At 36.8% G+C, this 17,571-nt stretch overlaps 1 protein-coding gene across 14 annotated transcripts in view; it reads left to right on the top strand.

Moving 5' to 3' along the window:
* PPIP5K2 (diphosphoinositol pentakisphosphate kinase 2) overlaps nt 1–17,571 on the top strand; it is a 51,494-nt gene that overhangs the window by 5,765 nt on the left and 28,158 nt on the right. For 13 of the 14 annotated variants that reach the window (XM_068667160.1, XM_068667157.1, XM_068667158.1 and 10 more), the window contains exons 2-11: nt 2,688–3,086; nt 4,346–4,541; nt 5,263–5,353; nt 6,251–6,336; nt 10,004–10,158; nt 10,649–10,750; nt 12,935–13,096; nt 14,824–14,945; nt 16,015–16,116; nt 16,670–16,756. In XM_068667160.1, coding sequence (XP_068523261.1) covers nt 2,943–3,086; nt 4,346–4,541; nt 5,263–5,353; nt 6,251–6,336; nt 10,004–10,158; nt 10,649–10,750; nt 12,935–13,096; nt 14,824–14,945; nt 16,015–16,116; nt 16,670–16,756 — 1,247 coding nt within the window. In that variant the 5' untranslated portion in view covers nt 2,688–2,942. Of the gene's footprint in view, nt 1–2,687; nt 3,087–4,345; nt 4,542–5,262; nt 5,354–6,250; nt 6,337–10,003; nt 10,159–10,648; nt 10,751–12,934; nt 13,097–14,823; nt 14,946–16,014; nt 16,117–16,669; nt 16,757–17,571 lie in introns of those variants that run through there. The other variant, XM_068667170.1, reaches the window with a different exon arrangement.

Below are 17,571 nucleotides of genomic sequence, written 5' to 3' on the forward strand. Positions count from 1 at the left end.
GTAAAATGCCTGCCTGCATTGTCTCTCTAATCCTGAAAAATCCAAAAAAGCAGCTGGAGCTCTGCCAGGTTTCATGGTGTCATATACCTTCCTAATGTATTTTACCAAGTTGCATATCACATGGGTCTGGAGTAGACAGACATCTATTCCAAAGTTGATGTAAGAATCTGTGTTTCAAATTCGCAGTTGTGTCACCTTTCCTCTAGGTTTATAAGTGGATACTGTGAACAGTCTATATAATATATATAGACTGATATATATATATATATTGCTGATATATATATCAGCAATAATGCTGAGTGTACATTCCTCCATGACAACTGGAGGAGTTTGCAGTTGAAAACTATGTGATGACAAAGAGTTCTCTACTTCAAACTAGTATCTTGGAAGTCCTGTAAACTGGCTCAAGAGTGACATATATGACACATAGCTCTAATGTTGAGATAGGCTTGTGCTTTGCAAGCTACTTGTTAAAAGACACTAGTGGAATAGAGACCAGACTGCCTTCAAAAGGGGTGAACAACGTGATTAACCTTGCAGGAAATAATGTATTAACTTCAAGCAGAGTAGGTGATTTTCCAAAGTCTGTTTTTCACAAGCAAAGCTCCGCTTAATGAGTTTACTTACCACCACCAACAAGAACGCTCTCCAGACTCTGAGTTAGGAAGGTAGAAAACCAGTAAATTTCAGATAGGTTTGTAAGGGAGTTAAACATGTCAGTTTATCTTTTTTTGTGATTTGTAGACACAGATGTGCTTTTCTTTCAGTCTTTAGTTGTATGGTTTCTTAACAACTTGCTCTGAGAAGTAATCATGTCCAATTAAAGATTCAACTACTACTGGGAGTTCTCATGAAGTAACTAGTCATCAATTGCTTAACTCCACAACCTCTACTGTTGTCACAGAGTGCACTATATGAATATGTAGGGAAAAGAAAGCTTAAAAAAAACACAAATCCTTTAGATGACCTTCTCTTTATCTCCTTCAAGGGGTTGATTTTCTTTCTTTTTAAGGAAACCTTAAGTTTTAAAAAGTTCTTAAGATGTATGTTTGTAGACTTTGGGTAGGGAGAGAGGAGCAGAAGAAGCTGTTCCAAGAGAACTGTTAAACTTCTTTTTCACACTACCTTTTTTTTTTTATTATTTTTTTTTTAATCTTTAATACAATTTCTAAATTTGTATTAGTTGCCAGTATATGTTGGCAAAGTAACCTTCACCTTTCTGAAGCTTGCTAGAAATAGGACCTGGAAAACTTGCTTTATTCACACTTTTGTAAACAGAATTGATTTCTCATAAAATCTAATTTCTAACTCTCTTGGGAGTAAGGTGAATTAGGTGTTTGAAGTTTCATTATGCTCTTGTTGCTTGAAGGACAAATGGCTGTAATTTTATATGATATGGGAAAGTAACTTTATTAATGAAACTGGAGAAGAACAGATGTGTAAGAAATATGTTTGATACAGGGGTTTTTAATTGCCTGTTGTCACTCCTGGATCCATGTGTGTCTGTTGCTCAGACCTCAGCCTCAGAGACAGAGGCAACTGTATTGTTTACCAATGCTTAACCTATTGCTCTCTGACTTATGACAGATCCTTTCTATGTAACTTTTGCTCCATTTACCACCCTCTTTCTGAGGAAGCTGAATGGCTGATCACAGTTGGAAATTTACTATTGCTTCACTTGGTTCATAGAACAGTCATTTTGGTGGATATTTAAAGTCAAATTGAGTTCTGCTGAGGCATCGTTTTTGAATGGCACTTACGTAATGACCTGACTAATAGACAACTTAACCTAAAGCACTTGATCAGATGATCTTCCGAACAACTAACTGCTTATTAACTTTCTAAATAATTGTAATGGATTGTAATTAATGGTATAAAGCCATGGACAACATACAGCAAGAACAATTACTAATTAATATGACAGAAGGCTGAGTGCTAAGTCTTTGTTTCTGCAGCCAACTTACTTGGCCAAAATCTTATTTTCACATGACTGGTTAAAAGGGTACAGTGTGTGCTCATTTCACTGGTACATTACTGCGTTGAGGTACTTTTGATAGAAGGCAGTGGTAGTATATACCTCTGTAAATATTAATTTTTCCATGTGAAAATAAAGCAACACTTTGTTGCAAATAAATAAGCACATAACATCAAGTTGGCGCATAACGTTCTGCTTTCAAACCGAAGGGTCACTTTGTTTTTGGAAGAATAGGATTACGTTTAAGAATAGTTCTAATGGTGGCTTCATATTTTTCATTAGCATTTTCATCTGCTTGCTATTACACATTTGATCAGAAAATGTTGGGGAAGATCAGCTGATGACAGGAATGGGAGCTAAGTAGCAGAAATACTGGAGACTTTTTTCTTTCATCTGTTGTATAAAATATATGGGCTGTACTTTACTGTTCTTAAGGTAGAAAAAATGTGTTTGACGGTTTTACTTTCCTGAGTTATATTGTCTCGTTTTAAAATGTGAGTCAGTCATTTGAAAATACCTTGAAAGTATTATCCTTGCACTAAACATACATATATAAGTACTGTGTACTCTGTACTGCTTTATTTCTGATGCTTTTCTCAGAGGTATATAGATGTTCAAATGCATTTTCTATTTTTATGTGCCTGTCTCTAGTGTGGGTTTTGTTTTTTTTGTTTCTTGTTGATGCTTATTATTTTTTTAATATTTTTTGTAGGTTAAAAAACTGTTCTGTCATCTCAGGGAAGCAGTAGCCAATTGTGGGTCTCTTGGAGCAACAGCACAAAGCAGTAATGAGCAGGTGATACCAGTTAAACAGTGTCTGGCAAACGTCATCACAGTGGCAGCACTGCTCAAGCAGTATCAACAAGTACGGGACTTCTGTGCTCCCAGCTCACTGGGAAACATGCCCAATATCTCAGCTGCCAAAGTGGCTGCAGTCTCTACATAATTCTCTGTAGATCTTGTAATCATGTCTGTTAGCGCAACAGAGAATGATCCTCCTAGATTCTTCGTGGGTGGAGAAGATGGAGAAGAATTGTTGGATTCAGCCAGATCTACGGACTATGAACACTTTTATGACCATGGGGAAGAAGAGGAAGAAGAATATGATTCTGTATGTACTGTAGGGGCATGCATGTACTATATTGTATGTTCTCTAGCATTATTTTATTTTGAAGTGATGTTGAATCAGAAAAGTGTTATATTGAAATGGTGTTCTGAAATTAAAAAAAACACCTGTTCATATCCAGACAATGATCTATTGGTTATGTTTAGAATTGCAGCAAACTTGAAAAATAGGTCTACCTTGGGTTTGGAAGTGGATGTGCTGTACCTTAATACAGAGTTTCAGGGCAGCCAAGCTCTGCAGGCTTGATTTGGTTCTGGGACTGAACTTGATAGCCTAAGCCTTTGTTATTTTTATTTGTATAATTCATAGCAAAAATAGATGGACAGTTTTTATTTTGTGTATGTTGTCAATTGCTGTAGAGTTACCCTTGAAGAGTCTGTTCAAACTGAAAATCACATTTCTTCTTTCATCTTACTGTTGTTTTCATTAAGATCCAACATGTTTTTATTCTTATTCTTTACCTTGGTGTATAGAAAGTGCATGTGCATGCTAAATTAATCTTACGTTATAATTTAGTTTAATATATTTGCAGAGTGTAATGGATTGTATTACCATTTCTTTTGACAAACTCCTAATGTTATCGTGTATGAGTTACCATCTCATACCTTTTTTTTGGTAGTATTTTTTCTTTTTACACTGCAACATTCCACTTTAGGGAATTATGTTATATTTTAACTGACTGCTAGTGTCTAGGAAATTTAAATGCAAGGAAATGACTGTTTAGTGGGAAATAAAATTTGTAAAGGCTCATTATATAAAAGAAAATATAGACCATACACAAGAAAACGTATTTTGTGCATAGACAGTTTCACTCAGAAATCTAGAGTAATATTTTGTTTGGCTAGTTTTTCTTAGTGTAATTCACTTCTAATATTAGGTAACAAGGTAAGAAGCCTTGTGATTACTAGATTTTGAAAAATTATACAGTTTAAAAATTAATTGCTGATTAATTTCACAGAAAGTCATAAGCAAGATTTCAGACACTTATGACTTTAATTTTTCTTCTGTGTATTTGCTCCTGATACAATACTCACAAAAAGTAGTGTAGTGCTGTTAAACAGTTTAATTTCATAAGTGCAGTGGCATGCTGCAATTTGGTGCCTGCTAGATATTTACCTGACTGAAACTGAATTCGAGTTAGCAAACTAATTTTAACAGAAAATGTCTGCTGTGATATTATGCTGATAAAACACCTATTACATTCTGAGAAGATTTAAAATAATTGTTTTTCCCCCCCTCTTCAGCCACCAGAAAGACAAATTGCAGTTGGGATATGTTCAATGGCTAAGAAATCTAAATCCAAACCAATGAAAGAAATTCTTGAACGCCTCTCCATGTTTAAGTACATAACTGTTGTAATATTTGAAGAGGATGTAATTTTGAATGAGCCAGTAGAAAACTGGCCTTTATGTGACTGTCTCATTTCTTTTCATTCTAAAGGTAAATCTTTTAATAATACCACAAATATTTTGACATCTAAATACTTTCTCCAATTTGAGTGTTTATTAAAATTTTTTTTCTGCCTTGCTTTTTGTTTCATTGGATTGTCCTAGGAAGCTATTCCTTTGTCTCGTTTAATGTAATACAACTGACTTTAAAAATACAAGCTTTTAAAATGATACTGTTTTAATAGCTTGAGAAAGTCCTGTCTCACATGGTATTTAAAATAACTACTCCATTGGCAAATATTTGTGGAGCCAGTAGAAATGGTAAGCGTTGAACTAATGCTTACTTGGTCCAATAACTGTGAAGTCATGCTCCTTTCCTAATGGGACTGTTGGATCTCTTGCCATGTGTTTGTGTATCTCTAACATCTAGGGGGGTTTTGTGGGACTGTTCAGTGACAGGACTAAAGTTAAAAAACATATTTTCAGGCAGAAATGATAGAAACCTTAGTTCTGACTCTAAGGAAGTGGAGGGAATGTAGAGTGTGGAGATGGAACAGGAGATGACCACTGCTTTTGGCAACGTACACTGAAATCAAGCTACAGTTTTAAGATTGTCTTAAGCAGATGTTATGTGTCTGTAGGAGAGGGAGGGAACATCCTCTCACTTAAGCCATGGCTGTTTGTATCTAAAGTTTGAAAAAGAACATTCCAAACTGCTTACTGATGTTGTGTCTTACAGTTTTAATTTATTTTTCTTTAAACAAACATTTTAGGATTTCCACTGGACAAAGCAGTTGCCTATGCAAAACTCAGGAATCCATTCATAATCAATGACTTGAATATGCAGTATCAAATACAAGACAGGTAAGTAATGATTAACTACTTTGAAAGAGCAAATTACTTTTCAGCCAGACAGTGAGGATCTGTTAGCATTGCATAGCAGCAGTTCCAATTTATTGTACAGTAGTCTAAATAAAATGACAGTGAACTTTGTTTTATTAATGTTTTAATATTTTTCTGTGGTATGTGTTTAGGTGTGTTTTTCATTTTACTGATTTTATATTGATAGCTCTGAAGATGTACTGAAGTAGTAATTGGGTAATACATTTCTATAACAGCTAGCAAATAAGAGCTTAAGCTCTAGAAAATAAGTATAGCAGAGGTATGTATAGCAATCACATGGCTTTCCATAACTGTAGAATTCATGTAGCTTACTTAAGGGTTATTTTTTCTGTTCAGTGGAAACTTCTGGGTGTTGCTGGTATCCAAAGATCATGTGGTAATTCAAAGTGATTTTTTTTGTGTGGCTGCAATCGTGTAGCAAATATTAACAATAATGAACAAAATACATAAGCATTGGAGCCTCTGAACAGTGTTCAGACTTGCTATTTTGGATTCCTTTAGTTTCTGTCAAGTATAAACTTTTGCAGTCCTTCTTCACTGTTAAAATCATTTAACAAGAAAATTGTTCTGCCCAATTGTTTTTACCCTACCAGAGAGGAGAGGACAGAATTGATATAGCAAATGACACTTTTGTTGATACAGATGAAGGCACTGCAAAGGTACCACTGTGTCAGTGAGCTTTAAAATATTATATTCATAAGTAGAGAACATGCATGTTAATGTATAATAATATGTGTAATCTTATGTTGTATTTTTTGTAGGAAAATATATAATTTTTCCTCCTTTCTTACTTGTGTACTGTAAAATACAAATCGTATCAGGATTTGCTGTCTTACTATGGAACTTTTGTTCTTCTAGGAGGGAAGTGTATGGTATTCTTAAAGCTGAAGGCATTTTACTTCCTCGTTATGCAGTTCTGAACCGTGATCCAAACAACCCACAAGGTAAAAAAAAAAAAAAAAAAAAAAAACAAAAAAAAAACAAAAAAAAAAAACTGATGACAAAAATATTAACCATTGATGTCTCTGTTTCCACTGGAAAGCAGTAGATACATAGCAGAAAGCTGAATTTCACTTCCTACAGAATTAATACTCATTGGCTCAGGGGTTGGTTTCTCATCTGGTATTTAGTTAAGTTTGTTGTGGGTTAACTCCTACTTGCTGACAGGGTATCGTGAGATACCAAAAAGGCCTTAGCACTGTGCAAACACTGTTCAGCAGTATCTCAAACATGTATGTCTTAGCAATGTTGTTTTGATTTTGAATAGAAATCCAAAACGTAGCCTCATATGAGCTTCCATGAAGAATATTACCTCCGTCCCTGCCAAAAGTTGTACAAGTATGCATCTGAGAAGCATGGTTCTGAATTCTGGGCTCACAGTCCTCTCAGAGCCTGTATAGACCAACTAGAACATGAGGGCCTTCAAACTCACACTGAGACACAAATATGTCACCAAGGAGAGCAGCATTCATGAACTTACGTTACTACAATGAGCAGTAATTTCACTTTTCAGGAAAGTGATGTTGGCAGAAGCAACTCAGGCTGTTGAATCTTTCCCTTACTAGAATAGATCATCTAGTCCAACTGCCTGACCACTTCAAGGCTAAACTTCAACTGCTAAAGCATTTTATTGACAGCTTTGTCCAAATGCCTCTTGAACACTGACCAACAGGGATACCAATCACCTCTCTAGAAGGCCTGTTTCAGTGTTTGACCATCCTTACAGTAAATATATTTTTCATAATGTCCAGTCTGAACCCCCTGGCTCAGTTTTGTGTTGCTCCCATGCGCCTGTCTTTGGTTCCCAGGGAGCAGTGACTGGCACCTCCCTCTCCACTTCCCTTTCTCAGGAAATTGCAGAGAGACATGAGGTCACCTCTTGGCCTCCTTTTCTCCAGACTAGACAACCCAAGTGTCCTTGTCCTCTTCTCATTGGACATGCCTTCCAGCCCTTTTACCACATTTGTTGCCCTCCTCTGTTTGATTTCAAAGATCTCAACATCCTTTTCATATTTTGAAGTCCAGAACTGTGCACAGTATTCAAGCTGAGGCTGCACCAATACTAAATGTAGTGGGAGCATCACCTCTTTCAGCCAGCTGGCAATGCTGTGTATACTATACCCCACAATACATTTTTTTTCTCTTGGCTGCCAGAGCATGCTTCTGGTCTATGTTAAGCCTGTCGTTGCAAGCACCCCCAGGTGCCTTTCTGCTGAGATGCACTCCAGCCACTCATCGCCCAGTCTGTACCTGTGTGTAACCTGGCTTGTTCCTTTATTGAACTTCATGCCTTTGCTAATCATGCAGAGCTCCCGTCTAAGAACCCTCTTCAAGGCCTTCTGTCTCTCCAGGGACTAAGCAGCATCTCCCATTTTCATGTCATCAGCAAACTTAATGAGGATACATTCTACTCCTGCATCTTATGTTGTTGATAAAAATGTTAAATAGGACAGGCCCTAAAACTGAGCCATAGAGAACACCTCTGGTGACCTGCAGTCACCCAGGTTCCATTCACTACAACCTGCTGAGCTCTACCACTGAGCCAGTTCATCGGCCAGCATCACGTGAACAACTTGTCCAGAAGGATGCTGTGAGGGACGAAATCTAGAAGGATTACATCTCTTGCCTTCCCTTCATCTACCGAGCAGGTCACCTTATCATAGAAGGAGATCAGAATGCTAAATCAGGAATTTCCTTTGATGAATCCATATAAAGTACAAACAACCATATAGAAGGAATGTAGTCTAGGTAGATCTGCAGATAATCTGCTCAGAATATCAATTGCAATGTGTTGTTTTTTGTTTTTTTTTTTTGTTTTTCTGCACTTGAAAACAAATTCAGGAGCTTTTTCTCATAAAAGGAAGACTTCCAGCAAAAGTAGAGATTACAATAACAGGTCAAGATATAAACTTAACAAATTAACAATAGAGACAACTGAGGCATTCCCATGGTGTAACTTTTAAGGGATTGAGAAATTTTGATGAAAATCTCTGCTTAATCATGGGGGAAAAGGACTTGTGCTGCAAAAGTCAAGGCTGTTGCATGCAGACACCCACATGTGGAAGGATTCCCAAACCCTCGTTTCAAAGATCTTAGTCATCTGTGAAAGGTGCTTCAGTCAGACACTGAGACAGTTTTTAGCCTATTAAAACTAGTATTGCACTTGATACCACACAGTGTTCACTGTCCAACTACCCTACCTCTGATGTTTCAAAGAAGGTCACTGCAGAAAGAGACAAACAGCATGTTGTGTTTTCACGCTGATGTGCAGCCAAGATCCACCATGCTGCTTTCTCACTCCTTCTCCTTGTAAGAATAGGCAGAGAAAATATGATGTAAAAGAGGCTCATGATTTGACATAAGTATGGGGAGATCACTTGTCAAATACAGGCACAGGCAAAACAAACTATGGACATGGAGATTAATATAATTTATTGCCTATCACAAGCAGACCAGAGCAATGAGAAACTAAAAGCAAACCAAAAACACCTTCCCATCCACCCTCTTCTACCTCCTACCCCAGGCGGCACAGGGGGCTGCAGTCAGCCACTGATGCTTTGTCTTTGCCACTGCCTCATGGTCACTCTCTGCCCCTGCTCCATGTGGGGTCCTTCCCAAAGTAAGCCTGCAGGGGCTGCCCACAGGCAGCAGCTCTTCAAGCACTGCTCCCACACGGCTCTGTACCACAGGGTCCATCCATTCCCCAGGAGCAAACTGCTCCAGCACAGGTCCCCCACAGGTGGGGGCAGCTCCTCCCATACCCCCTGCTCCTGCGTGGGCTCCTTTCCACGGGCTGCAGCTCCGGCCCGGGGCCTGCTCCTGCGGGGGCTCTCCATGGGCCGCAGCCTCCTCCAGGCCACATCCACCTGCTCCACTGGGGGCTCCTCCACCTATGGGGGGGCTGCAGCGTGGAAATCTGCTCCATGGGGGACCCGTGGACTGCAGGGGATAGCCTGCTCCAGCCTCTCCCTGCACAGGCCACAGGGGAACCTCTGCTCTGTGCCTTAAGCACCTCTTGCCCTCCTTCTCACTCATCTTGGGGTCTACTGGGCTGGTTCTCTCATGTTTACTCACTCCTCTTTCCCAGCTGCTGTTGCACAGCAGTTTTTCTTTCTTAAATCAGCTTTCACAGAGGTGCAACCAGTGTTACTTGTTGATTCAGCTCTGGCCAGTGGCAGGTCCCTTTTGGAGCTGACTAGAGCTGGTGCTGATCTAACATGAGCCAGCTGCTGGGCTCTTCTTGTAGAGGTCACCCCCACAGCCTCACCTTGCTACCAAAACCTTGCTAAGTAAGCCCAACTCGTAGCCCTACCCCCTGTCTTAAAATCATTTTCAAAAAATACATCATATTCAAGTTCTGCAGGAGACATTTTCCTGTCCGATGCAGAAGTTTGCAGAAAGCCTGGAACACATTAGTAATGTAACACAATATAGATTTGATACAGCAGACATTCAACAAATTATGATTAATTCTTCGTGCATCAATAACGAATCAGTGAACCAAAGATTCATAGTAGTCTTTTTATTTCAACCTCCAAAATTACTCCAAATCTCTAATAATTTAGTTCCATGAAAATATTATTACATCTGTTGTTTGCATTGTTTCTTCAGAATGCAACTTGATTGAAGGCGAAGATCATGTGGAAGTGAATGGGGAAATTTTCCAAAAGCCTTTTGTAGAAAAGCCAGTTAGTGCTGAGGACCACAATGTTTACATTTATTATCCAACATCTGCTGGGGGTGGAAGCCAAAGGCTTTTTCGAAAGGTGAGGATAGTATGCTAAGACTACAGAAATTGCATCTTGCTGAGTGACTCTATGCTTAGTTGTATTTTAATGACTACATAAAAGATAAACTTAATTCATGTAGAACGTGAAAGCAAAAATATAGACCCTCCCCCCCCCTTTTGTTGTTCTTTTTTAAGCTGTAGATGTCCAACAGAATTGCAGAGCAGTTCTCTCCTGGCCTATAGACTTGTTTTGTCATGACCTGCCTGCGTAAGAGTAGTGGCAGATCAGAGGAGTATATTTAAGGAAAACTTTAAGAATGAATGCTCCATTCAGTAGATTGTCAGCAATTGCCAATTCTTAAGGATAAAAGAAGCATACACTGTCAGTGCATTGGGAATGATCAAAATCTACTTGCTTTGTTTGTTACAGGAAATGTTTTATCAATAGAGGTATGGTATTTTAAGGCTTTTTACTGTTTCTCAAGTAGTAGCATATGAGTTTATTAATAGAAAAATATTCATTTCAGATTGGCAGCCGAAGCAGTGTTTATTCCCCTGAAAGCAGTGTGAGAAAAACAGGCTCCTATATTTATGAGGAATTTATGCCTACAGATGGCACTGATGTGAAGGTATGACAACGGCGTGTTCTGATTTATATATAGAACAATCAAGTGCTTCAAGATTTTGTCAGTTTTAAAGATGAAAGTATATCATCATGTTGAGGATTAATTTTAATAAAGTGTTAATACAGTTCATAAGAAAAGAATGTCATTTTTTTCTAGCTAAACACAGTAGTTGTGATGTAGAGAAGTTTAGCATACGTTGTTAGAATCAAGTGCAGTAAGCTTATTACCCGGCACATTGTCTTTGCTTTTTGTGTTAATGTTAGAACAGTATATACTTCCCAGTGTAAACCAATAGATGTTACCTAGATTTTTTGTCTGAATATGTAAAAATAATAATAAATTTGTAGCTGAAATATATTTTTACCAAATAAGGAAATCCTCTAATTTATAAAAAGTAACTTACTAAAATTATATAAAGTAATGCATTGATCTCACCTGTAATTTTTTTTTACTCTTTTGTTCATTTATTTTCTGAACAGATACAAAGATTAGGCACCATAAAAGAGTGATAGAATAGGAAGCACTAACAGAATAAACGTTATCTATGGATATTGAAAATCTATGGAGATTGCTTGCTTTGTGTTAATTCAGGCTATTTTAAGATCATCACTGAGCATGTAAAACAAATACTTTCTCGTATGCGTGAGATCAACATATTTAGACAAATAGTGGAAGTTAGAGTGTAAGATCTAATCCAGTCTTAGGCCAAAGAGGCCTTTTTATCAATTGCAGTCAACTTCTTCCACTTGGAGATACAAGCAAATTCCCCCAATTCTTTTTTTAATCTTTTCTACTTTCATGAGATATATTCTTCATATGGTGCAACACTGTGCAGGAGGTTAATCTGGGTTTACAGAATTCTGTGTAAGAGACTTCTGCAATGTGTTTTTAAAAATAAAAGTTTCTAGCAACCTGAAGAGATGCATATGACTTGAGGGGCGGGGACTGTTTTGACTATTATTATACTGCAGACATCAAACAGCATCTGTGGACTTAAACACTCTGTATATTCAGATTGTAGAGTATGTTGATAATAAGCCATGTCTCAGAATAGTTATCTAAGACATATTTGTTACCTTCTCTTTTTCAAATGATGTCCTGCACAACTGCATCTGAAAGCTATCTAAGGAAGCCTGCAGATGCCCCCTTAAATTTAAAGAGAAGTGAAAACCCACTACAGACTAGCCATGTCTAGCATACTTTCAATATCACTTTACAATCCCAAATCATCAAAGGTGCATGGAACAGGTATGTCAGTGTAGATTTCTAGCCTTCATGCAAGAGGAAAGTCACAGCTAGTGTAGTTTCTTTGATTAAACCAGGCATTATTCTATTTCATAAGAACTAAGAATGGTCAAGATAGTATGAGAGTTCTTATAACAGTTTTCTTCAGTTCTGTTCAAAATCAGTTATAATGCTCAGCAGTATTTGCTATCATAAGCTTTGACCAAAAAAAAACCAACAAAAAACTCAACTGAAACAGAACAGTCTTGTTTTCAAGTCACGTGACTGTCCCATTTACTGAGAGCTGTTGACAAGTCTGTTCTAGTACAGGACCCAGTACTTGCTTGCAGTGAGCATTAAAATTGTAACAGTAGTTAGCGCGCTCATTCTTGAAAACACCTGTCTTGTAATGCTAAAACTGGGAATAATACTGCTTTGTTCAGTCTTGCCTAAAATATGAAAATATTTTTTAATAAAGAGAATCACTTAGTCCTGTAGCCAGGTTTCCACAATCATCTAAACTCAAATCATCCTTGAATTAATCTGCTCTCAAAGTCCCACAGATGTTTTGGAGAGGAAAATGTTCTTCTTTGCCTCTGTATTGCCATAATTATGGAATTCATTTTTACTCTTCAAATGTGATGGTTTATTTTCTTCACTTGTGCTTCAGCTTCATCCTAGGAGGTCAGTAAATAACAGATGCTCAGTGAATGCTATGCTGTTGAGGAAGGTACTTGAGAGCAAAATTATTAGTGATGACAGCTGCTAGTGTCTTCACAGAATCACAGAATGGCTAAGGTTGGAAGGAACCTCTGAAGGTCATCTGGTCCAACCCCCTACTCAAGCAGCAACAGTGTGATTGCAGTGATTATCACATATGAGATAAATTTAGCAAGATGCATGGATACATGCAGTAGTGTAACTTAATTACAATAAATCAAAAATTTCTGTTTTTCAATGAAGGTGTACACGGTAGGTCCAGACTACGCTCATGCTGAAGCCCGGAAATCTCCAGCTCTGGATGGCAAGGTAGAACGAGATAGTGAAGGAAAAGAAGTGAGGTATCCAGTCATCCTCAACGCAAGAGAGAAGTTAATTGCTTGGAAAGTATGCCTTGCCTTTAAGGTAAGCCGATTACTTTCCTATCTGATCAAACATTTAGTGCTAATTAATTGTTTACTACTTGAAACTTATGTAGACTTTAAATGTGCAGAGTCAGTGGTGATACATGTATTGTAGGCTCTGCATCCATAATAGGGTATATTGTAGACTTTGTGCAGAAGGTGAGAAGTTGAACTTCCACATTCATGTTTTTTTTTGTGTATAAGAATTCTTTTAATGCATTAACAAGTTTGGAGGGCTACTTATGTTGCATGAGCTTTGTGTGTATTTCCTCACGTTACTCTTGTGCTTTGCTAGTTCACATTGTATCTGTTCTATGCATAATATGGTCCCACATTTTGTTAATGTTTCTAATTAGGGAAAAGCAACTTCACTAGTCAAATTTTTGTAACTCTTATTTACCTAGTGTTTACACTGGGTCCAAATAAATGCTAACTTGGCATTGACATAGTTTTTCTTTAAGTGTTTGATATGTTCTATTTTTGAGTAATTTTAAGTTTATTTTGTTAAAACATCATTCATTCAGTCTCTTACTCTCACTTCAGCCTTCTTATTAAAAGGTGGTCTTTCAGTCTTTGTCATAACATGTAACTATGACAGTACTCTGGAGGGTGTGTGAACAGCTGTCACCTTGCAAAAAGGCTTTGAGCTCTGTTGAAATACCGTTTAACATCCTGTACTTACAGTGTCAGTACTGTGTCTGTATCAAAACTATCCTGTCAAATTCAAATTTGGACAATAATATTTTCATTGATACATTATTATTTCTTGTGTGCAATCCATAAAAACAGCGCATAGCGGGAAGGTCTGTAGTCAGAAGGGGAATTTGCCATTGTTATCTAAGCTGTAGGTCTTGAAATTAGTATAGTACATATGTGAACTTGACAAAAATAACAGATTTTATTTCTCATATCTTTTGTGAGTGTCCTGGTTTCAGTTAGAACAGAGTTGATTTTCTTCCTAGTAGCTGGTGGAATGCTGTGTTTTGGCTTGGGATGAGGAGAGTGCTGATAACACCCCGATGTTTTAATTGTTGCATAGCAGTGCTTATACCAAGCCAAGGACATCTCAGCTTCTTGCTCTGTCCTGCCAACAGGCAGGCTGGGGGTGCAGTAAGAGCTGGGAGGGGACAGACCCAGGACAGGTGACCCAAACTAGCCAAAGGGGTATTCCATACCATCTGATGTCATGCTAAACAATATATAGGGGTGGCTAGCCGGGGGAGGGGGCCAGACTGCTCGGGGTTAGGCTGGGCATCGGTCAGCAGGTGGTGAGCAATTGCACTGTGCATCACTTGTTTGTACACATTATTAGTAGTAGTACTATTATAATCATTGTATTATTATTACTGTTGTTATTATTATTGTTGTTGTTGTTGTTGTTATTATTATTATTATTATTATTATTTTACTGTCTTATTAAACTGTCTTTATCTCAACTCACGGGCTTCACTTTCCATTTCTCTTCCCCGTCCCAGAGAGGGCGTGGTGTTTAGCTGCCAACTGGGTTAAACCACGACAGCGAGTTCCATGTTAGGTTCACTCATGATATGCAAACATCTTCCTACTTATTAAATTTATACTCTCGACTTTAGCCTTCCTACATATCCTTAGAAAAATCAATATTATTTTTGGCATGCTTCTAGGTGAATAACATATTAAAATGTATTCAGAATATTAAAACCTAAGAAAGATGATCAATGACTTGAATTTTTTTTTCCTTAAAAACAGCAAACAGTTTGTGGCTTTGATTTACTGCGTGCTAATGGACAGTCATATGTCTGTGATGTGAATGGCTTCAGTTTTGTGAAAAACTCCATGAAATATTATGATGATTGTGCTAAGATCCTGGGGTAAGAGTTTATTGATTTACTTCAGGAGTTTTGCCTATTGTATGTAACTATAGCCTATGTACTACTTACTCCTTATTCCTAAATAATTATTTAAAATTAAATGTTAAATTAAATAAGTAAAATATTTAATAAATCTCTAAATAAGCCCTCAATTAATTCCTTATTTCTAAAATCATCCGAAACACCTGAGTCTGGGTGTTTCGCAAACCCTGGAAGCTAAGTATTTCAAAAGCAGGCTTAAAGTTCTAAAGGTATTTGAGACATTTTTAAAGGAGAGAAGCATTTATGTGTTGCACTGGGAGCGAAAGAAAGTGTAACAATTTCAAGTTGCTATAGATGTTGAATTCTCTGAAAAAAAAGAAGTTATCTTAGAGTTTTTTCCTTGTTCATGCAGGGAATTGTAATATGATACAGTGAGAAGTAAATGGCAGATTTTTTTCCTCACTTTTTAAAATAAATCTCAGATTATGCTAGTTCAAGGTGCACTTTTTTCTTGTGGTGTTACTGCTTTTTAATGTAGATATCAGTTTGAGGTTCACTATATTTTGACAGAATACTTGGGCAATAGAACATTATCAAGATTTAATAACCTTCTATAAGCTGTGTTACCATTTTGTAGTTATCATCTTTATAGGTTTTTCCAGTTTTACCAGTGAATTTTTGAGAAATGAAATTACCACTAAAGCTACTAGTAACTCTTGGGTTAGAATGGCTTTCTGATTTTCAGGTACTTTTTAGATAATAGCCAGATATCTGAATATTTAAATGAACCAGACCAAGTCATGTCCAAGGAATTCTTCTAGGAATTGGAGTTGAAAGACTGAAGTTTCTGAGGTATCCTGGGCTGTTAGGTTAGTGTTGTCTCTATAGCAGTTATAGTAGCTTTACATTCTTCAGTGATTTATTTTTTTTTAAATAGAACTAAAAGAAAAATATGTATTTAGAGACTTATGGTTGATAGTACTCTAAAACCACATCTAGGAAAGTAAATATATTTGTTTTGGATCTTGTTTACATTTACAAGCTTTTCTTTAAACTTAGTGTTGTTTTCTTTTTAACCCCTTTTTAGAAATATCATAATGAGAGAACTTGCTCCCCAGTTTCAGATACCATGGTCAATTCCTTTGGAAGCAGAAGACATCCCTATTGTGCCAACCACCTCTGGAACAATGTAAGAGAATAGTAGCTATGCCTGAATTGTGTAAAACCCTAATGTAACTTTTGTGTGAATTTTTTTTTCTCTTCACAAGGTTTTCCCACTTTGGCCTATGAACGCTTGTTTTGTGTGATGAAAACAAGGAAGAAATCACAATTGCTATGCCAGCAATCAGAGTTTCTGATCCTTAGTCAAGCTGAGTATAGAACAGCAGATTTTCAAGTGTAGCGTCTTCTGTGCATAGCCTCCTTCACTGCTAATCATTGTTCCAGCACCAACTTAATATGCGCTTCTAATAAACATGCTCTCTCATTTAATGAACGTCAAAATCATTTTAAAAACTACTTAAAATAAATATTACCCAAGTAGTTACTCAAGTCTTAAAATCAATATTTAAATTTTATACTTCACGTCATTTTCAGTTAACCTTATATTCTTGCATATCCTTCTGTCACTCCTGTAGTTATGCAAGATAATGACAATTTTGTTTTGATTCATGATGGTTTTAATAATAAATAAAAACTCCTCACATATAGAATTGTGAAATATAACTCCTTTAAAATTTTAGGATGGAGCTTAGATGTGTTATTGCCGTAATACGTCATGGGGACCGAACACCAAAACAAAAAATGAAAATGGAAGTAAAACATCAGAAGTAAGTTGAATTTTGATTTTTAAAAAAAGAGTTTGAATTTAGAGTAAAGCTCATTTCTTTGGGGTGTGCAAGCAATGAATTTAAGCAGAAATTGCATCATGAGTTATTTGTTGTTCACTTTTTTCTCTTTTAATGTAACTGATGTCTTTCCAGCTAATTAACAATCATGCATCTCTTCCTAACAAGACTGCCAAACGAGTTGTGCAGACTTTCTTCATCACATTATGTGCCTTGTAAACACTCCTGTGTGATTTTAATGAAAGTGCATTTATCTCTATAAATGTCCTTATTCATAATCAGAATAGAATATTTCTATTTCACCATTTGACTATGAATTCTGGCCTTCTTTTTATCTTACTGTTCTCCAGTCAGCTGTCATCTTACTGCACCACCTTTTTGTCTTTTGTAAAAGTTTTATTACTGTGTATTTCTGGTTGATAATTTAAATTAGCATTCATAAAGTGCAGATTCAATAAAACGCACTTATTTGTGTTGGGAGTAGAGTCGTGTTCACGGATACTTGCAGAAAAGGTGTACTACTGCTCATTTTTTATATCATATGCTTCTGTTGAGGATTATTCTTGAAGGCTAAGAATACATGTAGCTCTATATTCCAATATTATGTCATTTGACACATAGAATTTCTTCCCTTCTTATCAATTAGTAAGTGAATAAGAAAATGTTTTGTACTCAACTTTCTCTACTATGTTGAAGATATTCTTGAGAAATGGGTTTCGAATAAAGGTTGACTTGAGCTCTGGACTTCAGATTTTAACATGCTTTTCAAATAAAGTTGTTAATTTCAGGCTGCTTTA

This window comes from Anas acuta, chromosome Z (assembly GCF_963932015.1).
Source record: "Anas acuta chromosome Z, bAnaAcu1.1, whole genome shotgun sequence".
In the NCBI taxonomy this organism is placed as follows: Eukaryota; Metazoa; Chordata; class Aves; order Anseriformes; family Anatidae; genus Anas; species Anas acuta.